This window comes from Dipodomys spectabilis, unplaced genomic scaffold, assembly GCF_019054845.1.
Source record: "Dipodomys spectabilis isolate Male_0828 unplaced genomic scaffold, ASM1905484v1 ptg000728l, whole genome shotgun sequence".
Classification (NCBI taxonomy): domain Eukaryota; kingdom Metazoa; phylum Chordata; class Mammalia; order Rodentia; family Heteromyidae; genus Dipodomys; species Dipodomys spectabilis.
In genome coordinates, this window is record NW_024871405.1 from 207,647 (window position 1) to 226,200 (window position 18,554).

Below are 18,554 nucleotides of genomic sequence, written 5' to 3' on the forward strand. Positions count from 1 at the left end.
GCTGGCTGTGCATTCATTACCCCTCTCCTGTCTCTTGTCTATGTCTGTTGAGTGACTCCTCCCCACAAGGCCCCTCTGTCTGTCTGTCTGTCTTCTCTCTCTCTCTCTCTCTCTCTCTCTCTTTCAATGTGGCACCACACCAGAGGGATCCCCTGTGCCTTTTGGCCAATCTCTTCCTGTTTCAGAGATGCCTGAATTGAGAATTTCACTCTCAACCAGAAAGACTTCCGTGGCCTTCTACCTGTTGCTTCCTTCTCCGAGCAGACTCCCTCTGGGTCCTCCAGACTCCTCTCAGGACTCCACAAAGCCAAAATGCCGTCCTTTTATTTCAGCAATTTCTGTCAATGCAGTGGCAAACAGTCAGATACATGCACTCTTTCTTTACTCTCCTTGCTCATCCTTGTTCTCTCTAAGCAAACTCTCTCTGTCCACCTTCACCCCGGTGCTGGCCAGGCCTGTGTGGCTGAAACAGGCATAAGCCTCCCAGGCATCTCCTCTTGAAAGGTAACTTTCCTTGTCTTGTAGCAGTTCAGTCTCTTTTTCTCTCTCCTTTCCCTCCCTCCATTTGAGAGCACCCACACTCAGAGTGTACCTCTTTCCTTTCTGTTTTCTGTCTGCTTTTTCTCTGCTTGCTTACTTAATAAAGTTGTACCAAGTTTTTCTACCATCGTGACTTGACCAGAGATTCGCCATATTGGTCATGTGGTAGGTTTTCATGCAACCCCCATTCTTTTTTTTTTTGGTCTGTCATGGGGTTTGAACTCTGGGCCTGGGTACTGGCTCTGAGCTCTTCAGCTCAAGTCTAGTACTCTACCACTTGAGCCACAGTGCCACTTCCAGTTTTTCTGGTGGTTTATTGGAGATAAGAGTCTTATAGACTTTCCTGCTGGCTTTGAACTGCAATCCTCAGATCTTAGCCTCCTGAGTAGCTAAGATTACAGGCATGAGCCACCGACTCCCGGCTCCCCCCCCACCCCCCCGGTTATGAGGCTTGAACTCAGGGCCTGGGTGCTATCTATGAGATTTTCTGCTCAAGGCTAACATTCTACCACATGAGCCACAACACCACTTTGTTTTTTCAAGGTATGTGGTACTGAGGAATTGAACCCAGGGCTTCATGCACGCTAGGCAAGCACTCTACCACTTAAGCCACAGCACCACTTCTGGCTTTTTCTGTTTATGTGGTACTGAAGAGTGGAACCCAGGGCTTCATGCATGCATGCTACCCAGACAGTCTACCACTAAGCCACATTCCCAGCCCCAACCCCTATTCTTCCACCAAGCTTACCAAAATTGTTTTAAAAGTTTTCTGTTCTGGTTAATCAGTGTTTGTTTAAGTGTGAAGATTCTGTTACATTCTGTCTGTTGGCAAAAATTTTGTGATGTTTTTGCTTGTATTTTGTTTTGTGTTACCTGTTTCTTTAGCATTGACCATGTGGTTTTATAATGCTATGAGCAAAAACATCTTTTGCCACTGGAATTTCAGAAAACTTACAGTTGACTCCCATTTTTTTTTTTTTTGCCAGTCCTAGGGCTTGAACTCAGGGCCTGGGCACTGTCCCTGAGCTTCATTTGCTCAAGGCTAGCACTCTACCACTTGAGCCACAGTGCCACTTCTGGCTTTTTCTGTTTATGTGGTACTGAAGAATCAAACCCAAGGCTTCATGTATGTTAGGCCAGCACTCTGCCACTAGGCCACATTTCCAGCTTGACTTTCACTTTTAAAACCTAAGTGTGCCTTAAAACTTTGGTGCCCCATCTGAGGAAAGCTAGGAGGAGGACACAGAACCAGAGGAAAACAGGTGGAAAAATACAACAGAGGGGCCCGTCAACTGCACTGGACATGGATGAAAATGACCTATGCAACTCAAGGGCAGCGATGGGAGGGAGGGAAGGAGAGGGAAAGAGTGAACAGCTGACAATAAGCAAAAGGAGAGAAATATGTACATAGCTCCCGATGGGGAAGAAACAGTTTTATTGTTAAAGATCATGGCGTTCATAAGCTTTGGAGATTAAGATAATGATGAGTATCATTGTAAAGGTTAAAAGGTGCTTGTGACCTTAGCTAAGTATATCACAGTACTGTGAAATTTATGTAATCAATCTCAATAAAGAAATATTTGAGGAAAAAAAGTGTGTGAACATGTTACCTCACTTTAATACATAAAAACCATCGTGGGTGAGAAAAGCTCCTTTCTACTCAGGTGCTTCTGTCATATATTAATTTTTTTTAGATACTGATATATCCTGAAATTATTTGGTTTTTGGCTTCAATTTAACTACTTAACTGGCCACACAAGCCAAAGGGGGGAAAGGGGCAGTTTTAAACTCAAACCACAAAGAAGCTCAACAGATTTGGGTATAAGCAAATGTGTTTAAGAGCTATGATTAGGAAATACAAAGAAAGAGAAAGGAATTGAAGAAACAAAAATGGTTTCTTTGGATAAGAAAATATTCTAGAAGAATTACATTAAATGTTTGTTCTAAAGTGAAGAAAGGAAGAAATTAAGACTGCTGAAAGTTCATGTAAGTAGCGGGTGGTAGGAGCATGTCATTTAAGTGTTTATGACATGGTCCTTCAGATGAACACCTTTTAACTAGATATGTCTGTTTCCAAAGTAGTATGTGAGCCACCTTGGATACAGAGCTGGCAATGGTTTCACTCTTAATTAGTATCTAAAGTGCTATATTTAGTTAAAAACTAACTGCATTGTTTAATCAGTTGCTATTTCAAAATTCTCATCATGACCACTATTGAGTTTTGCCTTTACAGAGTTGATCCTCTGCAGCATTTACATTCAGACCCACAGAGGGAGAAGGAACTCTTATAAGTATTTATTGATCATACTTTTATGCTTAATAAGTTCCAGGTAAGCCCTGATTAAAAACTCATTTCTCTTGATCTCCTTGTTGCTTCAATTGGAAGTAAAAAGGGTCTCTTGCATCTACTCTCACTTGATCTGTCCAGCACACCCCTCCCCAATATGGGATAGGCCATCAGTCCACTGGGACAGGCCATCCCAGCAACAAGCAAAAACACAACATGTGACATCATCCCAGCAAGAAGAAGAGACCTAGACCCACGGAGACAGAGCTAGTTCTGGCAACAAGGATCCACCCAGAGGCAGCTGGAAAAAACTGCACAGGTAAAAAGGGATGGTGTCAGAGCCTAAATGGAGTCACTTTGTGCTTGCCATTTCAAAATTAACCAGAGCTAGGAGATCAGAAGAAAATAGTTAATAAGCATGTCTATCTAATGTTCATATCTGTCTTTCATCTAACTGGGCAGGAACTGATATCTATTACCTGCTATTTCTACTTACAGTAAGTCTTGACTCAGTTTGGTACCTTCCTGGATCTCCATATACCTTAGTCCAGACATCTGTCTATAGTCCAGTTACAGGAAATGATCAAGGCCTCCCGTGGAGCCCTTGACCAATCCAGCCCCCAGGCCTGACTGTTACTTAACCAGTCCACCGTCTCTCCTCTCCTAAGTCCCTACATGTCATTCAGTCAGGCGTAGTCAGGGCCATGAACCACCAACTCCAGGACGGCTGGACCACAGGAGACAGGAACTAACTGTCATCCAATTTTCCATTTCCACTCTGAATGAATTTTCCCTTTTCTACCTTCTGTCATTTGTAGGCCCTCTAATAATGTTTTTTTTTTTTCTTACTGTTCAGCCTCTGCATTATAAGACTTCTTTCAGACTTCATCCCAAGATGCATGCATGCATTCACCACCAAAGAACTGTTACCACTGCCTTCTCCCAGACCGGATAACATCGCTGCCTTCTACCCCTAATGTTGACACCCCTTGCCAGAAGGAAGTAGCCAGAGAGAATCAGCACCCCTGTATAAGTATCAAAAGGTTGGAATGATGTCTGCGGGGGAGGGGGGGAAGAGGCACAGGGAAAAATGACCCCTTCCCTTTCTCTCCATGTTAAACCGTATGTAGACCCCTGCACGGCACATGGACCTTCCTAGAAGTCCCTGAGCAGCACCTGTGATTCAGGTAACTGGCACACCTGGGAGTAGTGGGCGGTCCCCCCCAGCTCTGAGGCCACTGCCGTATCTGCTGTGGCCATACTTCCTCCTCACTCTTCCCTATATAACTCTCTTCCCATCATAAGTTATCACTGGGCACACCAACATCTTGTGCAGGCTGGCAGTTTGGTTCTCCTAATAAACTCTTCTGCCTGGACTCTTCTGCCTGCACGTGGAGATCTTTCAGCAACCCTTACACCTAGTGGGGAATTTTGGGGAGGGGATGGTATGTACCAAGGGAGGCTATGAGGCTGGGGTAAGGGCTTTGGAATGGGTATCTGTCACCCTCCTGGCCTGTGGCCTTCTCAGGAGCCTCTGTCCCTGGGAATGGCAGCCCTGTCTACCTTTGCTTGGCTCAGAATGTGAACTCCATCTTGCCCTACCCCTAGCTCATCCCAGCATGGAATGCAGCACCAATCCTTGGAAAAAATATTCACAAGTCGACCTGCTTATTTCCATCCAGAAGCAAGCATTTTCAACTTCTAGTTCTTCAATAAAGTGTTAGAAATGGCTCAGGATGTTGGGTATAGGAATGAGGACACCACTCCCCCACGGTATAACCCCTGTTTTCATTGTATTTGATGTTGGTATAATTTGTGGAGGGGAAGGGAAAAAACATTGTTTAAATAGGGATACAGGTGGACCCATTGCAACAATGATATGTCCAAGATGTTATGTCGAAAAAACGAACTTTACAACTTTGGGGGGGGTGGGGAAGGATGTGGGAAGGGGAAACAAAGGAGGAGGCAACAATGCTTGATAAGAAATGCACTCATTACCTTGTCCATGTAATTGTAACCCCTCTGTACGGTATTTTCACACACACACACACACACACACATACACACAAAAGCAATGAGTACACCAACTGGAAAGGAACTCAGCAAGGTAAAGCTGACTCCTACAGACATGGGCACCCAGTAGCCAAAATCTAGTAAGCAAGCACGCAGGGCAGGCAGGCTGCTCCTTTTGTAATCCCTAACCCAGTAGGCCCCGCCCCTCTGCTTGGATTGGCCGAGCTCAGATCTGAGGCGTGTCTCAATTCCTCTTCCAATTTGGAACAACCAGTTAAGGCAAAAATCTTACATTTCAAAAACCCTTCCTTATCCCAGAGCATTTCCTCTTTCCCTTTCTTTACTTGTTGGTATTGCCTTGGTGGAATGGTTGAAGAGAGCCAAACCACCAGGCCAGAGGAGTTATACAGCAACCCACTTAGAAAGGGTGTCATTGTCCAGACAGAAACACACTCTTTACTTGTGTAATTGTAACCGCTCTGTACATCATCTTTATAATAACAGAAAGGTGGCAATCTCTGTGACCACTCCAGGCTCAGTCCAGGAGCCTGCGAACCTGCAGGCTCGGGCCCCCTCACTCCCATGCCATGCCGTGGCTCTGCACGCCCGCAGCCTCCAAAGCCCAGGCGGCCGTGTTCTTTGAGGTGTGGGGGGGCAGGATGGGGGAGGAAATGCAGTCATGGGACTTGAACTCAGGGCCCGGGTGCTGTCTCTGAGCTTCTTCACCCAGGGCTGGCCCTCTACCACTTGAACCACAGAGCCACTTCCAGCTTTTTGCTTTGGAGTCTCAGACCTTCCTGCGCAGGCTGGCTTTGAACCGTGGTCCTCAGAGCTCGGCCCGCTGAGCAGCTGGCATTCCAGGCAGGAGCCAAGACGCCCAGCTCCACGGCCTCTGCTCTCGCGCCGTCCTCCGGGACCCGCCCCCTGGGTGGGACAGCTGTCGGGACGCCGTCGGTTCGGCCCAGAGCCAGCCTCGGCGGGCGCTCCCTCTGAACTCGTGGGGCCCGCAGCGCCCGGCCCCGGGTCGAGGCGTCCCGCCAGCGCCGCCGCCCGGCTCGCCGCCCCGCCCGCAACCCAACCCGGACGCCCAGCATGCCCCGCGCGGCTGCGTCCCTGCCGCGTTGCCTAGCGACCGGCGCTCCCGGAAGACGGCCGGCGGGGCGGGACTTCCGGGGCGGTGGTTGCATCAGATTGTGCGGAGCGCCCGTGGAGTCCGCGTCGGGTCCGGGATCCCAGCGATGGCAGGTTCCTGTGGGGAGCAGGGTGAGTGCCTGGGCCGGAGGGCGGGCGGGCGCGTGGGTCCCGCGGCGGGAAGCGCGCCCCTCGGGCGGGCGGCGGCCGGTCCCCGGGGCAGCCGGGCCAGACCCGGCTCTGAGGACCCCCCGGCCGGCCGGGTGACCCTGCCCCGCAGGGCCACGCATGCGCGGCCTCGGGTCCCCCCACCCCCGTAGACCCAGCGCGGAGCTGGCCCCGTGGCGGCGGCCCCGTGTGTCCGGCGGGCCCTCCCCCTCCGCCCCAGCCGGACTTCGGGGACGAGGCAGACACCGTGGGTTGGTTTGCGTTTGTGCCCAGCTGGGTGGGCGGAGGGCGCCTGAGGCCGCGCCTAGGGAAATGGGGCAGCGAGGCCCAGCTCTGTGCACACACGCCTGAAAGCGCTGGGCTTTATGAGGTCTTTCATCTCTGGTTTGGCCGCCAGTCACCGTGGGGGCCTGGTCATAGCATTATTGCCTGCTTTATTGCCAGCCTGGAATTCTCTCCCACTCCACCCCCCCCCCCCAATCACACATGTCACCTGGGTCCCAGCAAGACTTTTGTCACTCGCTCCAGTGAGATTGCAGGGGCTGGAAAGAGCAGAGGCTGGCCTGAGTTGTAACAGCCCAGAATAGGAATTGCAGAAGATTTGCTCTCTGTATCTTTTATTCTCTGTGGTGACAGAATGAGATGAACATTCTGGTTCCTCAGCTCCCTGCCTACAGTGTAGGCGGTACCCACGTTTCGGTGGCCTTAGCTGGTTTCCGTAGGTGACTTGGTGATGTGGGGTACCCAGATGTCAGGACTTGTCCTCTGCCTGGTGGCAGAAGCACCCATCTTCCAGGCAGGCTGCATTCCACTCAACTGGTATTCCTAGATGCCAGCAATCTTCTCCACCCAGGAGCCAGGCAGCCAAGGAAGTCCACACAGACTCCTGTGGAACAGCAGAGTGGCTAACATCCCAGACACAGCTGCCCTCACCTGATGGCCAACATTAAATGAGAGAATAGACAAAAGGCTCCTTGAACAGTGTCTGTGTTGGGAACTAGAACCTGTTTGGCTTTTAAGGAAAAGAGTATGTTTGCTTCATTGACAAATGACATATTGAAGGATTGCTATGTTTTTTGGATTTTTTTTTTTTTATGCCTATCCTTGGGCTTGAACTTGGGGCTTAGGAGCTGTCCCTAAGCTTTTGTGTTCAAGGCTAATATTCTACCACTTGAACCACAACTCTACTTCTGTTTTTTTTTTTTTTTTCCTGGTGGTGGTTAATTGGAGATAAGTGTCTCATGAACTTTCCTGATAGGATGACTTTGAATTATGAGCCTCATATTTAGCCTCCCATGTAGGTAGGATAACAGGTGTGAGCTTCCTGTACCCAACTTGTGGCTTTGGACTTTTTTGTTTTGTTTAGTTTTATGGTTCTAGGGAATTGAACTTACAGCTTTGTACATGCTAGGTAAGTCCTCTATCACTTAAGCTGTTTCCCCATATATTTTTTTTGGGGGGGAGGTCAGTTTTGGGGCTTGAATTCTAGGCCTGTGCGCTGCCTCTCAGATCTTCAGCTCAAGGCTAGCCTTCTATCACTTGAACCATAGTGCCACTTCCAGTTTTCTGAGTGGTTTATTGGAGATAAGAGTCATATGGGCTGAGCTGTAGTGGCTCATGCCTTGCTACTCATGAGGTTAAGATCTGAGGATCACAGTTCAAAGCCAGCCCAAGCAGGAAACTCTGTGAGACTCTTATCTTCAATTAACCACCAGAAAACTGGAAGTGGTCCCATAGATCAAGTGGCAGAGTGCTAGCTTTGAGCTAAAGAGCTCAGGGACAGTGCCCAAGCCCAGGGTTCAATCCCCACCAATGACAAAAAAAAAAAAAAGAGAGAGAGAGAGTCTTACAGACTTTCCTGCCCAGGCTGGCTTTGAACTGCGATTCTTAGATCTCAGCCTCCTGAGTAGCTAGGATTACAGGCATGAGCCACTGGTGCCCAGCTCCCCACACATTTTGTTTTTGCTTGCATATGTTTGTGATATACTTGCTTGAACTCAGGGTGTCATGCTTGCTGGGCAAGCACTGTACTACTTGAGCCATGCCCCCAGGTCTTGTGTTTTTTTTGTTGTGCCAGGACTGGGACTAGAACTCATGGTCTTACAGTCTTATTCCTTTTTTTTCCTGGTCATGGGACTTGAACTCAAGGCCTGGTATTGTCCCTGAGCTTTTTTGCTCAAGGCCAGTGCTATACTACTTTGAGCCACAGCTCCACTTCCAGTTTTCTGGTGATTAATTGGAGGTTAGAGTCTCAGAGACTTTCCTGCTAGAGCTGGCTTTGAACCATGATTCTCAGATGTCAGCCCCCTGAGTAGCTAGGATTACTGGTGTGAGCCACCAGCACCGCACTTTAAGGCCTTACATTCTTCTTTAGTTTTTTTCTCTCAAGACTGCTACTCTGCTACTTGAGCCACTTGTGGGTTAATTATACACACATGTACACACCACATATACACATATGTATACACTTGCAGTTCCTGGTTGACCCTCAGAGGTAAGAGCCTGGGACATTCTCTGAGGAGACAGGAATAAAAATCATAAAGCCCTCATATCCCTCCTAGAGACCTTGATGCTATGTTTTTCTATGTTCTGAGCATTTGTTTCTGAGATGGGGGACTCACTGTAGCCTCAGCTGCCCTCAAACTTGTCATCCTTGTAACTCTGCCTGCCACAGTGTTGGGATTAAAAGCATATGCAATGGAATTATAGGTGTCTGTCACCACACCTTGCTCTGTGTGGTTTTTATTCCTAAGGTTGGTTCATCAAAAGTGACTGTCCTAACTACTGCTGGTGGCTAATGCCTGTGATCCTAGATACTCAGGAGGCTGATATCTGAGGATTCCTGTTTGAGGCCAGCTGAGCCAGGCACAAGTGTCTCACCCCTGTAATCCTAGCTACTCAGGAGGCTGAGATCTGAGGATCATGGTTCAAAGCCAGCCCTGGGCAGAGCAGGAAAGTCTGTGAGACTCTTATCTCCAGTTAACCACCAGAAAACCGGAAGTGGTGTTGTGGCTCAAGTGGTAGAGCACTTGCCTTGAGCTGAAGAGCTGAGGGACAGCACCTACGCCATTAGTTCAAGTCTCAGGACTGGCACCAAAAAAAGAGAAAAAAGAAAAAGAGAAAAGAACTAAGCTCATAAGCTTTGCTGTGGTCCTCACTGCAGCGTGAAATACATCTCTTTGTGAGCTACAAACACTTGCTCATCTATGAACTCGGGATTCCAGATGCCCAGGTAGAAGACTGTGGCCTTTAGCTTTTGTGTGGTACTCAGAAGCTAAAGTATGAGAATGCCAAGTGGCATTTTCTTACTTTCCTTTTTTTTTTGGGTCGGTCATGGGCCTGAACTCTGGGCCTGGGCGCTGTCCCTCAGCTCTTCAGCTCAAGGCTAGCACTCTATCACTTGAGCCACAGCGCCACTTCTGGCTTTTTCTACTTATGCGGTACTGAGAACTCGAACCCAGAACCTCATGAATGCAAGGCAAGCATTCTGTCACTGAGCCACCTTCCCAGCTCTACTTTCTTTTTCATTTTGTCCAGTACTAGGGTTTGAACTCAGGGCCTTGAGCTCTTGTTTAGCTTTTTTCGCTCAAGGCTGGTGCTCTACCACCTGGGCCCACCTCCATGTCTGTCTTTTGTCTCCGTGTGTGAGGAAGTTGGGTGTTCTGTCACCAGTAGCATCCTTCCAGGAAGGAGGAAGGCATGGGGTCATTCCCTGGGGCAGGAACGAGTCTTGAGGGCCCTCTATAATAAGTAATAGCCCAGTAGACTCTGGACTCAAAGGAGTGGTTTGGCCTCAGGTCTTGACCTGTTGGCCCAGAAATGGATGTGATTGTACCCCACAAGCAGGGTATTGCTGGTATATCTGCAAAGTAGGACTGTAGAATGCGGAGGTGGTGTTTAGCAGCAGGCAGAGGGTCAGGGAGTGGGAAGGTGTAGACCCTACCCAGTGAGGCTGACCTTCCTGAGAGCTCAAGGTGAGCAGAATCCTGCCCTGCTGCCCTGGTACCTGCCTTCCAAGAATTGAGCCCCCCCCTGCCTGTCCCTGGAGTCCTGTCCACCTGGTCACACTGGACCAGGAAAGCCTCCTGGGAGAGAAGCGCATTGAGGGCAGGTGTGGGAGCTGGTGCCAGGAGCTTTGTGTGGTCTCTTCCAGCACTGTGACAGTCACATCCATCTTTGGGACGCTGTTCTTGGCTGTGTGTATGGGCTGCCCTGCCTGTGGTGGCAGGAGTTTGGGAATGGCTGCAGAGGGGGCCTGGGAGGGAGCTGGTCTGCCCGTTGTAGACTGGTGGCCACCTGAGGTCTAGCACCAACCCAGCACCGTGTGAGAGCTGCCCTGCTGTTAGTCATGTCCTCCAGGCACTCCTGAAGGACTCCTTGGCCTCACGGCACTCTGCCCACCCTGAGAGGTCATCTCCCAGCCATGCTTCGTTCCCAGTGGGGGGCAGGCTGCTCCACGTGGTGCCCTGGGAGCGCGTGCCATCCTGACCGGCTCCTCCTCCTCTGGGGAGCTCTCTGGGAGTGACTGGCAGTTAGAATCATTACCCTGATGCTGGCGGGCTGGGTGCTGGCTGTGTACCAGGAGGGTAAACACTTGATAAGTGTAATTTCACGTAGTGCTTCACAGCTTTACAAGGGGATGCTGCTACAAGCATGGTTTACATACCAGCAGAGAGCAGGTGCTCAGCCCAGGGCTGGGCCCGTCTCCAGAGCCTCCGCCACCCCTCCGCCCCATCCTGGAGCTGCTTCCTTAACGCTGCTCCTGTGGCTGTTAGCATCATGTGTGGTGGTTGTTTTGCCGGTCCTGGTGCTTGAACTTGGGCACTGTCCCTGATCTTTTGCTCAAGGCAGAGTGCTCTACCACTTTGAGCCATAGTACCACTTCCGGCTTTTTCTGTGTGGGTGGTACTGAGGAATCGAACCCAGGGCTTCATGCGTGTGAGGCAAGCACTCTACCACTAAACCACATTCCCAGCCCTCGTACATGGTTTTCCATGAGACTTAACAGAGGCTTCCTATAGAAATGTAAAGGTGCAAAAGGTAAGAAACGACTTGTAGCCCTGCCTAGTAGAGACCGCTGGACCCCACGTCCGGGCGTCCCTGGCGGTCTGCCCCACCCAGGAGGGCGCACTGAATATTGTTCACTGTGGGGGAAGGGTGACGCTGTGTCACTGTTGTCCTGCCCCCTCTCCTGCTGTTCAGTTCTGGCCTAGGTGGGGTACGGTCAGACCCCCAAGGGGCTGTGGCTCCCTGGTTCTGTCCACAGTGTAGGCAGTTCCTCTAATGTGCTTCTCACACGCCTCATCTTCTTTGTCATAAATTAGTGACCCACACCTGTAATCCTAGCTACTCAGGAGGCTGAAATCTGAGGATCACGGTTCAAAGCCAGCCCGGGCAGGAACATCCGTGAGACTCTTATCACCAATAAACCACTAGAAAACCAGAAGTGGCGCTGTGGCTCAAGCTGTAGAGTACTGGCCTTGAGTTGAAGCGCACAGGGACAGTGCCCAAGCCCAGAGTTCAAGCCCCACGACCGACAAAAAACAAAACAAAATAATAAATTAGTGATCCACACTTGTCATCCTAGCTACTCAGGAGGCTGAAATCTGAGGATATGGTTCAAAGCCAGCCTGGGCAGGAAGACTGTGAGACCCTTATCTAAATAACGGGCAAAGAGCTGGAAATAAAGCTCAAGTGACAGAGCGCCAGCTTTGAGTGGAAAAGCTAAAGGACAGTGTCCAGGCCCTGCACTCACGCCCCTTACTGGCAACAAAAAAACCCAAATCAGCCCCTGCAGGTGCCACTGGACAGGCTGCTGGGTTTCTGGAGGATGTCTGGGTGGCGTGGAAGCTTCCCAGGAGGTTTTGCTTCACCTGAGTGTCTGAGAATGTGCCTGTTTACTTAGGGCCAGTGGCCCTGGCGTGCTCCGAAGCTGGGAATGGGGTGTGAAGTGGAAGCTCCCGGCAGGTGGCGGCAGGGTCGTGAGTGGTGCTGGTGCTCCCTTCACACTGCAAATGCAGGCCCACCCGCCTCCTTCTCCCGCACGCGCACCCCATAGTAGTACTGACTGGGGCGGAGAGCCAGGGGCTGCTCCCCCAAACCTGCTTGAAGAGGAGGAGGAGGTGAGGACCAGGAGGGTGCAGCCCGCGGGGCGCCCGGCACCCTCAGGCATCTCTCCTGAATCTCCAGCTGAGCAAGCCAAGGGGTGACGGGCAGCTGTCCCCATGGGGTCCCTGAGAAGGGCGTTTTGAGGTCCTGCAGCAGGAGGTGATGAGCTAGCCCCAGGCAAGATAGCCTGCGCCACTCTGTGTTATTCCCCGACAGCCTAGAAAGTTCCAGACTCTGCTGTCGCTGCTGAAGATAGAGCAAAGTAAGACCCCATGAGTGGGGAGTGGCGGGCAGTGGAGGCAGGAAGAAGGGCCATGGGTGGGGGAAAGGCTGAAGTGGGACTGGGGCAGGGCAAGGAGGTGGGGGGTGGGGGGTGGGGGGAGTCATCTAGGCGGGACAGAGGGTGTGGGGGGGGTATGGGTGTGTGTAGGGGGTGTGTGTGTGTAAGGGGTGTGTGTAGGGGGTGTGTGTGTGTAGGGGGAGGTCTGTCCTTGATGTGATTAGGCTGGCTTGGGAAGTGCTTCCCTCAGGGGAGGCCTCGCCCACAGGGGTAAGCTGGGCCTGGCCACTGCCCAGCAGGGAGACCTGGGGCAGGATACTTGCAAGGTGGGTCGTTTGTCTGCAGTTGGCGTCTATGCTGGCATGGGAGTCTGAGGGCGGGCTGTGGGTCAGAGGCCTCCTCACTCACGCATGCCTGTGCTGGGGCTTGAACTCAGGATCTGGATACTGTCCCTTAGTTTTTTTCCCCACTCAAGGCTGCCACTCCGTTGCTTAAACCACACCTCCACTTCCTGCTTTTTGGGGGTTGATTGGAGATGAGTCTCAAGGACTTTTCCTGCTGAGGCTGGCTTAGAACCACCGTCCTGACATCTCAGCCTCTGAGAGGTGCCAGCTCCCAGCAGGCATGTTTGTGGGCAGTCTATGTGAGCTGCACATCCAAGCAGAGGGTGAGAGGGAGGCTCTGCACCTGGAGGCCAGCCTCACCCTGTAGAGGAAGAACCTGGCTCTGGGACATCCTGTCCCTGGCTCTGGGGGAGGAGCCAGCCAGGGCTAAGAGGCTTGCTGTGGCTTACTGCTCTGTTCCACGTCGTGATCCATCCTGGTGTCTCGGGGAAGTTCTGGGTTTTCCTGGAGAAACCCCACATTGGGGTTTGTCTGTGTCTATTTTAGGATTGGCTTTGGACTAGGCAGGTAGTGAGTTGATAGCAGAGGAGTAGAGTGATGAGCTCAGAGCTCCGGGGTCCCAGCATAGCTCATCAGTGACCCAGATGACACCACGGGGGGCCCACCCCTTCCGCAGTTCCCTCAGCCTGTGGACTCTTCCAGATCAGGCTTCTGTGTGACTCAAGCCCTAGGCTAAGACAGGCTCTACCCATGCCAGGGGGTCTGGTGCTACCCCTACGATCAGCTCCTGCTTAGGAAGGCTCCCCACCTCAGAGGCAGTCAGCCAGAGACCTCAGGAGGAGCTCCTCCCCACCCTGCAGAGGTGCTTTTGTGATTTAACGGGAACAGTGCAGGTGGCACAGATGAGGAGAGACCAGCAGGCTGCGGAAACCCCGATGGGTGGTGGAGTCTGTGGGTATGCTTAGGAGTGGCTTCTCCCTCCCGAGGGCTCCGGAGTTATGGTTTGGTTCACAGCTGAGACCCTTTGTAGCCAGTGCACTGAGGAGAGGCCGGCTGTGCTGGCTGGCTCCTGCTGGAGAAGTGGCCTTGGGCTGCTGGAGGCCACATTAGGCCTGTGCTCTCAGTGCAGGGTTCCTTGTAGGAGGGCTCTGAGGCTCTCACCCACTCCTCACCCTACCCCAGCTTCCAGAATCTGGAGCTGTAGAAAAGGGATGTGGGCCTTTTTCTTGGTTTGGTTTGGTGCTGGTACTGGGGCCTTGCACGGAGCTTAGCTTTTTCACAAAAGGCTGATGCTTTACCACTTGCTCTTTTTTGCTAGCTCATTGGAGATAAGAGTCTCAAGCATTTTCCACGTGGGCTGGCTTTACCATGATCCTCAGATCTCAGCCTCCTGAGTAGTTAGGATTATAAATGTGAGCCACCAGCCCTCCACTGTTTGTTGTTGTTGTTTTTTATTTGTGAGCTTTTACAAACATAACGGAAAATGAACCATTTGAACATACACACTCCACAATCCACAGCAGCCGTGTCGGGGTGCAAATGGTTCCCATCCATCACCCCAGCCATTACAGTCACTCACTACAGTCACTCCTCATCCTCCACCACCCAGGTCTGAGCTGACCCAACGACCTGCCTCTTCTGGATGCCTTACCCTGCTGCTTGCAACCTCTGAGCAGCCTTCTGCCTGCCTGCCTTCCTGCTGATGTCCTGTGGCCTGTGCCTGCCTTCCCGGTGTCCTGTGCTTCTGCCCACCTGCCCACCTGCTGACCTCCTGTTTCTGCTGCCTGACCTCCTGTGCCCTCTGTCTTTGCAGCTGCCGACTACAGGTCCATTCTGAGCATTAGTGATGAGGCGGCCAGGGCACGGGCCCTGGACCAGCATCTCAGCACACGTAGCTATGTCCAGGGGTACTCACTGTCCCAGGCAGACGTGGACGTGTTCAGGCAGCTCTCGGCCCCACCCACGGACTCAAGGCTCTTCCACGTGGCTCGGTGGTTCAGGCACATAGAAGCGCTCCTGGGTGGCCCCTGTGGCAAAGGCGAGCCCTGTGGGCTCCACGCAAGTGAGTAACTGACTCCCCTGCCGTAGGACTTGTGCACCAGGGTCGAGGGCTTCCGCCAGTGTCCTGTGGGGAAGGGCTTCAGAGCAGCGGATGCGGGGGGGGGGGGGGGGGGGGGGGAGGGGGGGGGAGGGTGTGGCTGTGTGATCTGGTTTGGGGATAGTGTAGCTAGTGTCCTGGCCCATGGAGTTTTCAGGAACAGATATTACTGTGGCTAGCTCGGCAGCGCTGCCATGACCCAGTCTGTTTAGGGGCCACTTGCCATACAGGGTTATTGCCTGCTCTAACTTGACTTGGTTCTTTTCTGTCTCTTCCATAAGATCTCAGAATTTCTCTATGCATGTTATATCACTAAATTCTTCTTCTTTTTTTTTTTTTTTGCCAGTCCCAGGGCTGGAACTCAGGGCCTGGGCACTGTCCCTGAGCTTCATTTGCTCAAGGCTAGCCACAGCGCCACTTCCAGCTTTTTGTTTATGTGGCACTGAGGAATTGAACCCAGGGCTTCGTGCATGCTAGGCAAGCTCTACCACTCTACCACTAGGCCACATTTCCAGCCCCTATATCATTAAATTCTAAAGCAGACTTGGTGCTGGTGGCTCATGCCCATAATCCTAGCTACTCAGGAGGCTGAGATCTGAGGATTGAGGTTCAAAGCCAGCCTGGGCAGGAAAGCCTGTGAGACTCATCTCCAATTAACCACAAAAAGCTGGGATGGCACTGTGGCTAAAGTGGTGGAATGCTAGCTTTGAGTAAAAAAGCTGAAGACCAGCACCTAGACCCCAGTACTGGGGAAAAAAAATTTGAAAGGGTAGTTAATTGGTATGGACCCTTCCAGAGATCAGAGCAGGTCCCATCTCTGCATTGTGTGACTTCAGCCCAGACGTGGCTGCTGCTGTCTCAGGAGGAAATGCTGGGGTTCCCGGGGCTCAGGCTTGGGTTCATCGTCAGCTCTGGCATTAGAGGGCCCCCTCCCATGGTTTCCTGAGGCCCAGGAGCATGGCTCCCGCATCTGTGAGCATGCTTGCTTCTACGCGGCACAGGCTGTGTGTGGTCTTCCGGTTACTGGGGGCTTCTGGGAGCCTTCCAGTCTTGGGGGAGGGGGTGGCAGGCATGCAGAGGTGGCAAGGCTCTGCGGTTAGGGTGTATCTCGCTTTCCTAGGTTCTCCTGCAGCAAATCACATCCCTTGGCACAGATGAGAGGGGTGGCTCAGTGGCGATCTCTTGCCAGAATGATGACCTAGGTGACCCCAGGTGACATCTGCATGTCAGACCCCTTCATCTCCAGGTTGGGGTCAGGGTCTTTCCTCCCTGTCTTGATCTAGCCTCAAGTCATAGTGCTAGGAGCAAGACAGGGAAGGGGCTGGCCAATATGGAGAAAGACAGCCTGGCTCACAGCCTCAGCCTCAGCCCGTCAGGCTTCCTTCTTGGGCCTTAGGAAAAATGGAACAGACACATCCCCATCCGTGCCAAGGAGCAAAGGAGAGCTTCCTCCTGGCCCGTGGGGAGGAAAGCTGCCAGCCGCCCTGGCACTGCCACCATGAGGCGGCTCCCAGGTGCTGACAGGCCTGTCCTGCCCCCAGGATCCAAGTCAGGATCTCGGGAGCCAGGGCTGAAAGCACAGGTGGGGCTGGAACCCAGGCTTTGGGACGGTCCCAGACCCTCCCAGTCTTCAGCAGCAGCCATATTGGGCCTGTCTCGGGTGTCTCTGAAGCCCCGCCCACCCCTCCTCTGCTCCTCCTCCTGCCCCCCTGACTACTACCTTGTAAGCCTTCTCTTTTCCGCTCCAGCATGGAGGTCCCCTTGATCTCCGGGCCCTGAACCAGCTGGCTGGCTCTCACCCTGCTCCAAGGAAGGCCCTTCACAGAGGTAGGGTGTCGGCTGCCGGTGGATGAAGCCATGTCTGCCGGAGGATAAGTGTGCAGCCTTGCCCTCTCCCTCGTGTGGGCGCACCTCAATTTTCTAGTTTAGTTTTCTCCCTGGGTGCGCCCCTGCCAGGTAGATGCTTCCTGCCTGCTCCTTCATCCGTGAGCCTGCCAACTTCCCTGTCCCACTTTCTGGGCTCAGCTGTTCCGGTGCACAGTGCTACCTGCGTCCCCTGTCCTGTTTCCCAGTGCGCAGTGCCACCTGCATCCCCAACCCGTTTCCTAGTGTGCAGTGCTACCTGTGTCCCCTGTCCCGCATCCTGGGCCACAGTGTCTCCTGCGTCCCCTGTCCTGTTTCCCAGTGCGCAGTGCCACCTGCATCCCCAACCCGTTTCCTAGTGTGCAGTGCTACCTGTGTCCCCTGTCCCGCATCCTGGGCCACAGTGTCTCCTGCGTCCCCTGTCCTGTTTCCCAGTGCGCAGTGCCACCTGCATCCTCGACCCGTTTCCTAGTGTGCAGTGCTACCTGTGTCCCCCGTCCCGCATCCTGGGGCACAGTGTCTCCTGCGTCCCCTGTCCTGTTTCCCAGTGCGCAGTGCCACCTGCATCCCCAACCCGTTTCCTAGTGTGCAGTGCTACCTGTGTCCCCCGTCCCACATCCTGGGGCACAGTGCCACCTGCGTCCCCTGTCATGTTTCCTCTTGGTTCAGTGTCACCTGTGCCCCTCTACCTCCCGTGTGCTGGTGCACTGTGTTGGGTCAGGGACACTTGTTTCAACACTGACCCCATGCCGCCTGGGGTCAGGGCTGTCTGTGGAGAGGTGACACTGTCCCAGAAGAAACTCGCACAAAGGCAGACAGTGCTCAGGGAGGCTGTGGGGATGAGGGCGATCAGGAGGCATGGGAGACCCTCACTCATCTAAAAGTGAGCCCCGCGGACTTGGGGAGGGAGCGGTTGATTGGGAAAGTGGGTGTTGTGTAGCGGGTTACCCCGCCTCTCTCCCCCCCCCCCCCCCCCCCCCCCCCCGTCCCCTGGTCTCTCTTTCCCTTTTGCAAATCTGAACTGCCCTGCCAAACGTCCTTGCAATGCCTCCCAGCTACTCCTAGTGGCAGTCCTGACAGGAGCCGGAAGCCCGATATTGACATGGCCTGGCAGCAGGAGAACTCGGCATGGTGGCCCTCGGCACTGCCCTTGTGTCTGGAGTTTTGGGATCTTAATGAGGCAGGACTGTCACCAGAATCCTAAAACAGCACTTGAACACTATGGGGGATGGGAGATTTCCCTTCGAGGGCATTGATGGTTTAAAGTGACGTAAGACTGCACTTGGCGTTGCCACTTGATGTTGGATTAAGAATCTGAGGTTTGCCTCAGCCAGAATTGGCTGCCAGTGCTCAAACCAGAAGTCGCCTATAGGATAGACTTCCTGATGCAGTCTTGTCAGGCTGTCTGTCTGTCTGCCTGTCTGCCACCTCCCTCATCTTCCTACAGTGGGCTGTCTTCTCTGGCCCTGGCCTCTCGGGCACAGTATCTTCCGTCCTGGCCAGCATGGCCTGGGCAAGGGTGAGGGCCTGTGCATGGCCAGTGCCCAGACCACACCTTGTTTCTCTCAGCGGGAACCAGCAGGGAGCGCCTGCAGGCCACCCATAGGCAGAGCCCCTCCTAGGAGGCGGAGGTGTCTGGGACACAGGAAATAGACCCCGTGAGCTGAGCTGGCAGACGGTCTGATAGATCTGATGAGTACCAGGTCTGAGTGGAGGCCTTCG

The 18,554-nt window shown here is 52.8% G+C and overlaps 2 protein-coding genes across 3 annotated transcripts in view; one reads left to right on the forward strand and one right to left on the reverse strand.

Moving 5' to 3' along the window:
- Nucleotides 1-18,554, reverse strand: part of Dhcr7 (7-dehydrocholesterol reductase) — a 365,017-nt gene that overhangs the window by 178,185 nt on the left and 168,278 nt on the right. The gene's annotated exons all lie outside the window — the stretch shown is intronic.
- The window catches only part of Cars1 (cysteinyl-tRNA synthetase 1), a 39,674-nt gene continuing 27,142 nt past the window's right edge, over nt 6,023-18,554 (forward strand). Inside the window, exons 1-2 of one of the 2 annotated variants that reach the window (XM_042672578.1) lie at nt 6,023-6,103; nt 14,685-14,933. In XM_042672578.1, the coding sequence (XP_042528512.1) occupies nt 6,079-6,103; nt 14,685-14,933 (274 nt within the window). In that variant the 5' untranslated portion in view covers nt 6,023-6,078. The remainder of the gene's footprint in view (nt 6,104-14,684; nt 14,934-18,554) is intronic. The other variant, XM_042672579.1, reaches the window with a different exon arrangement.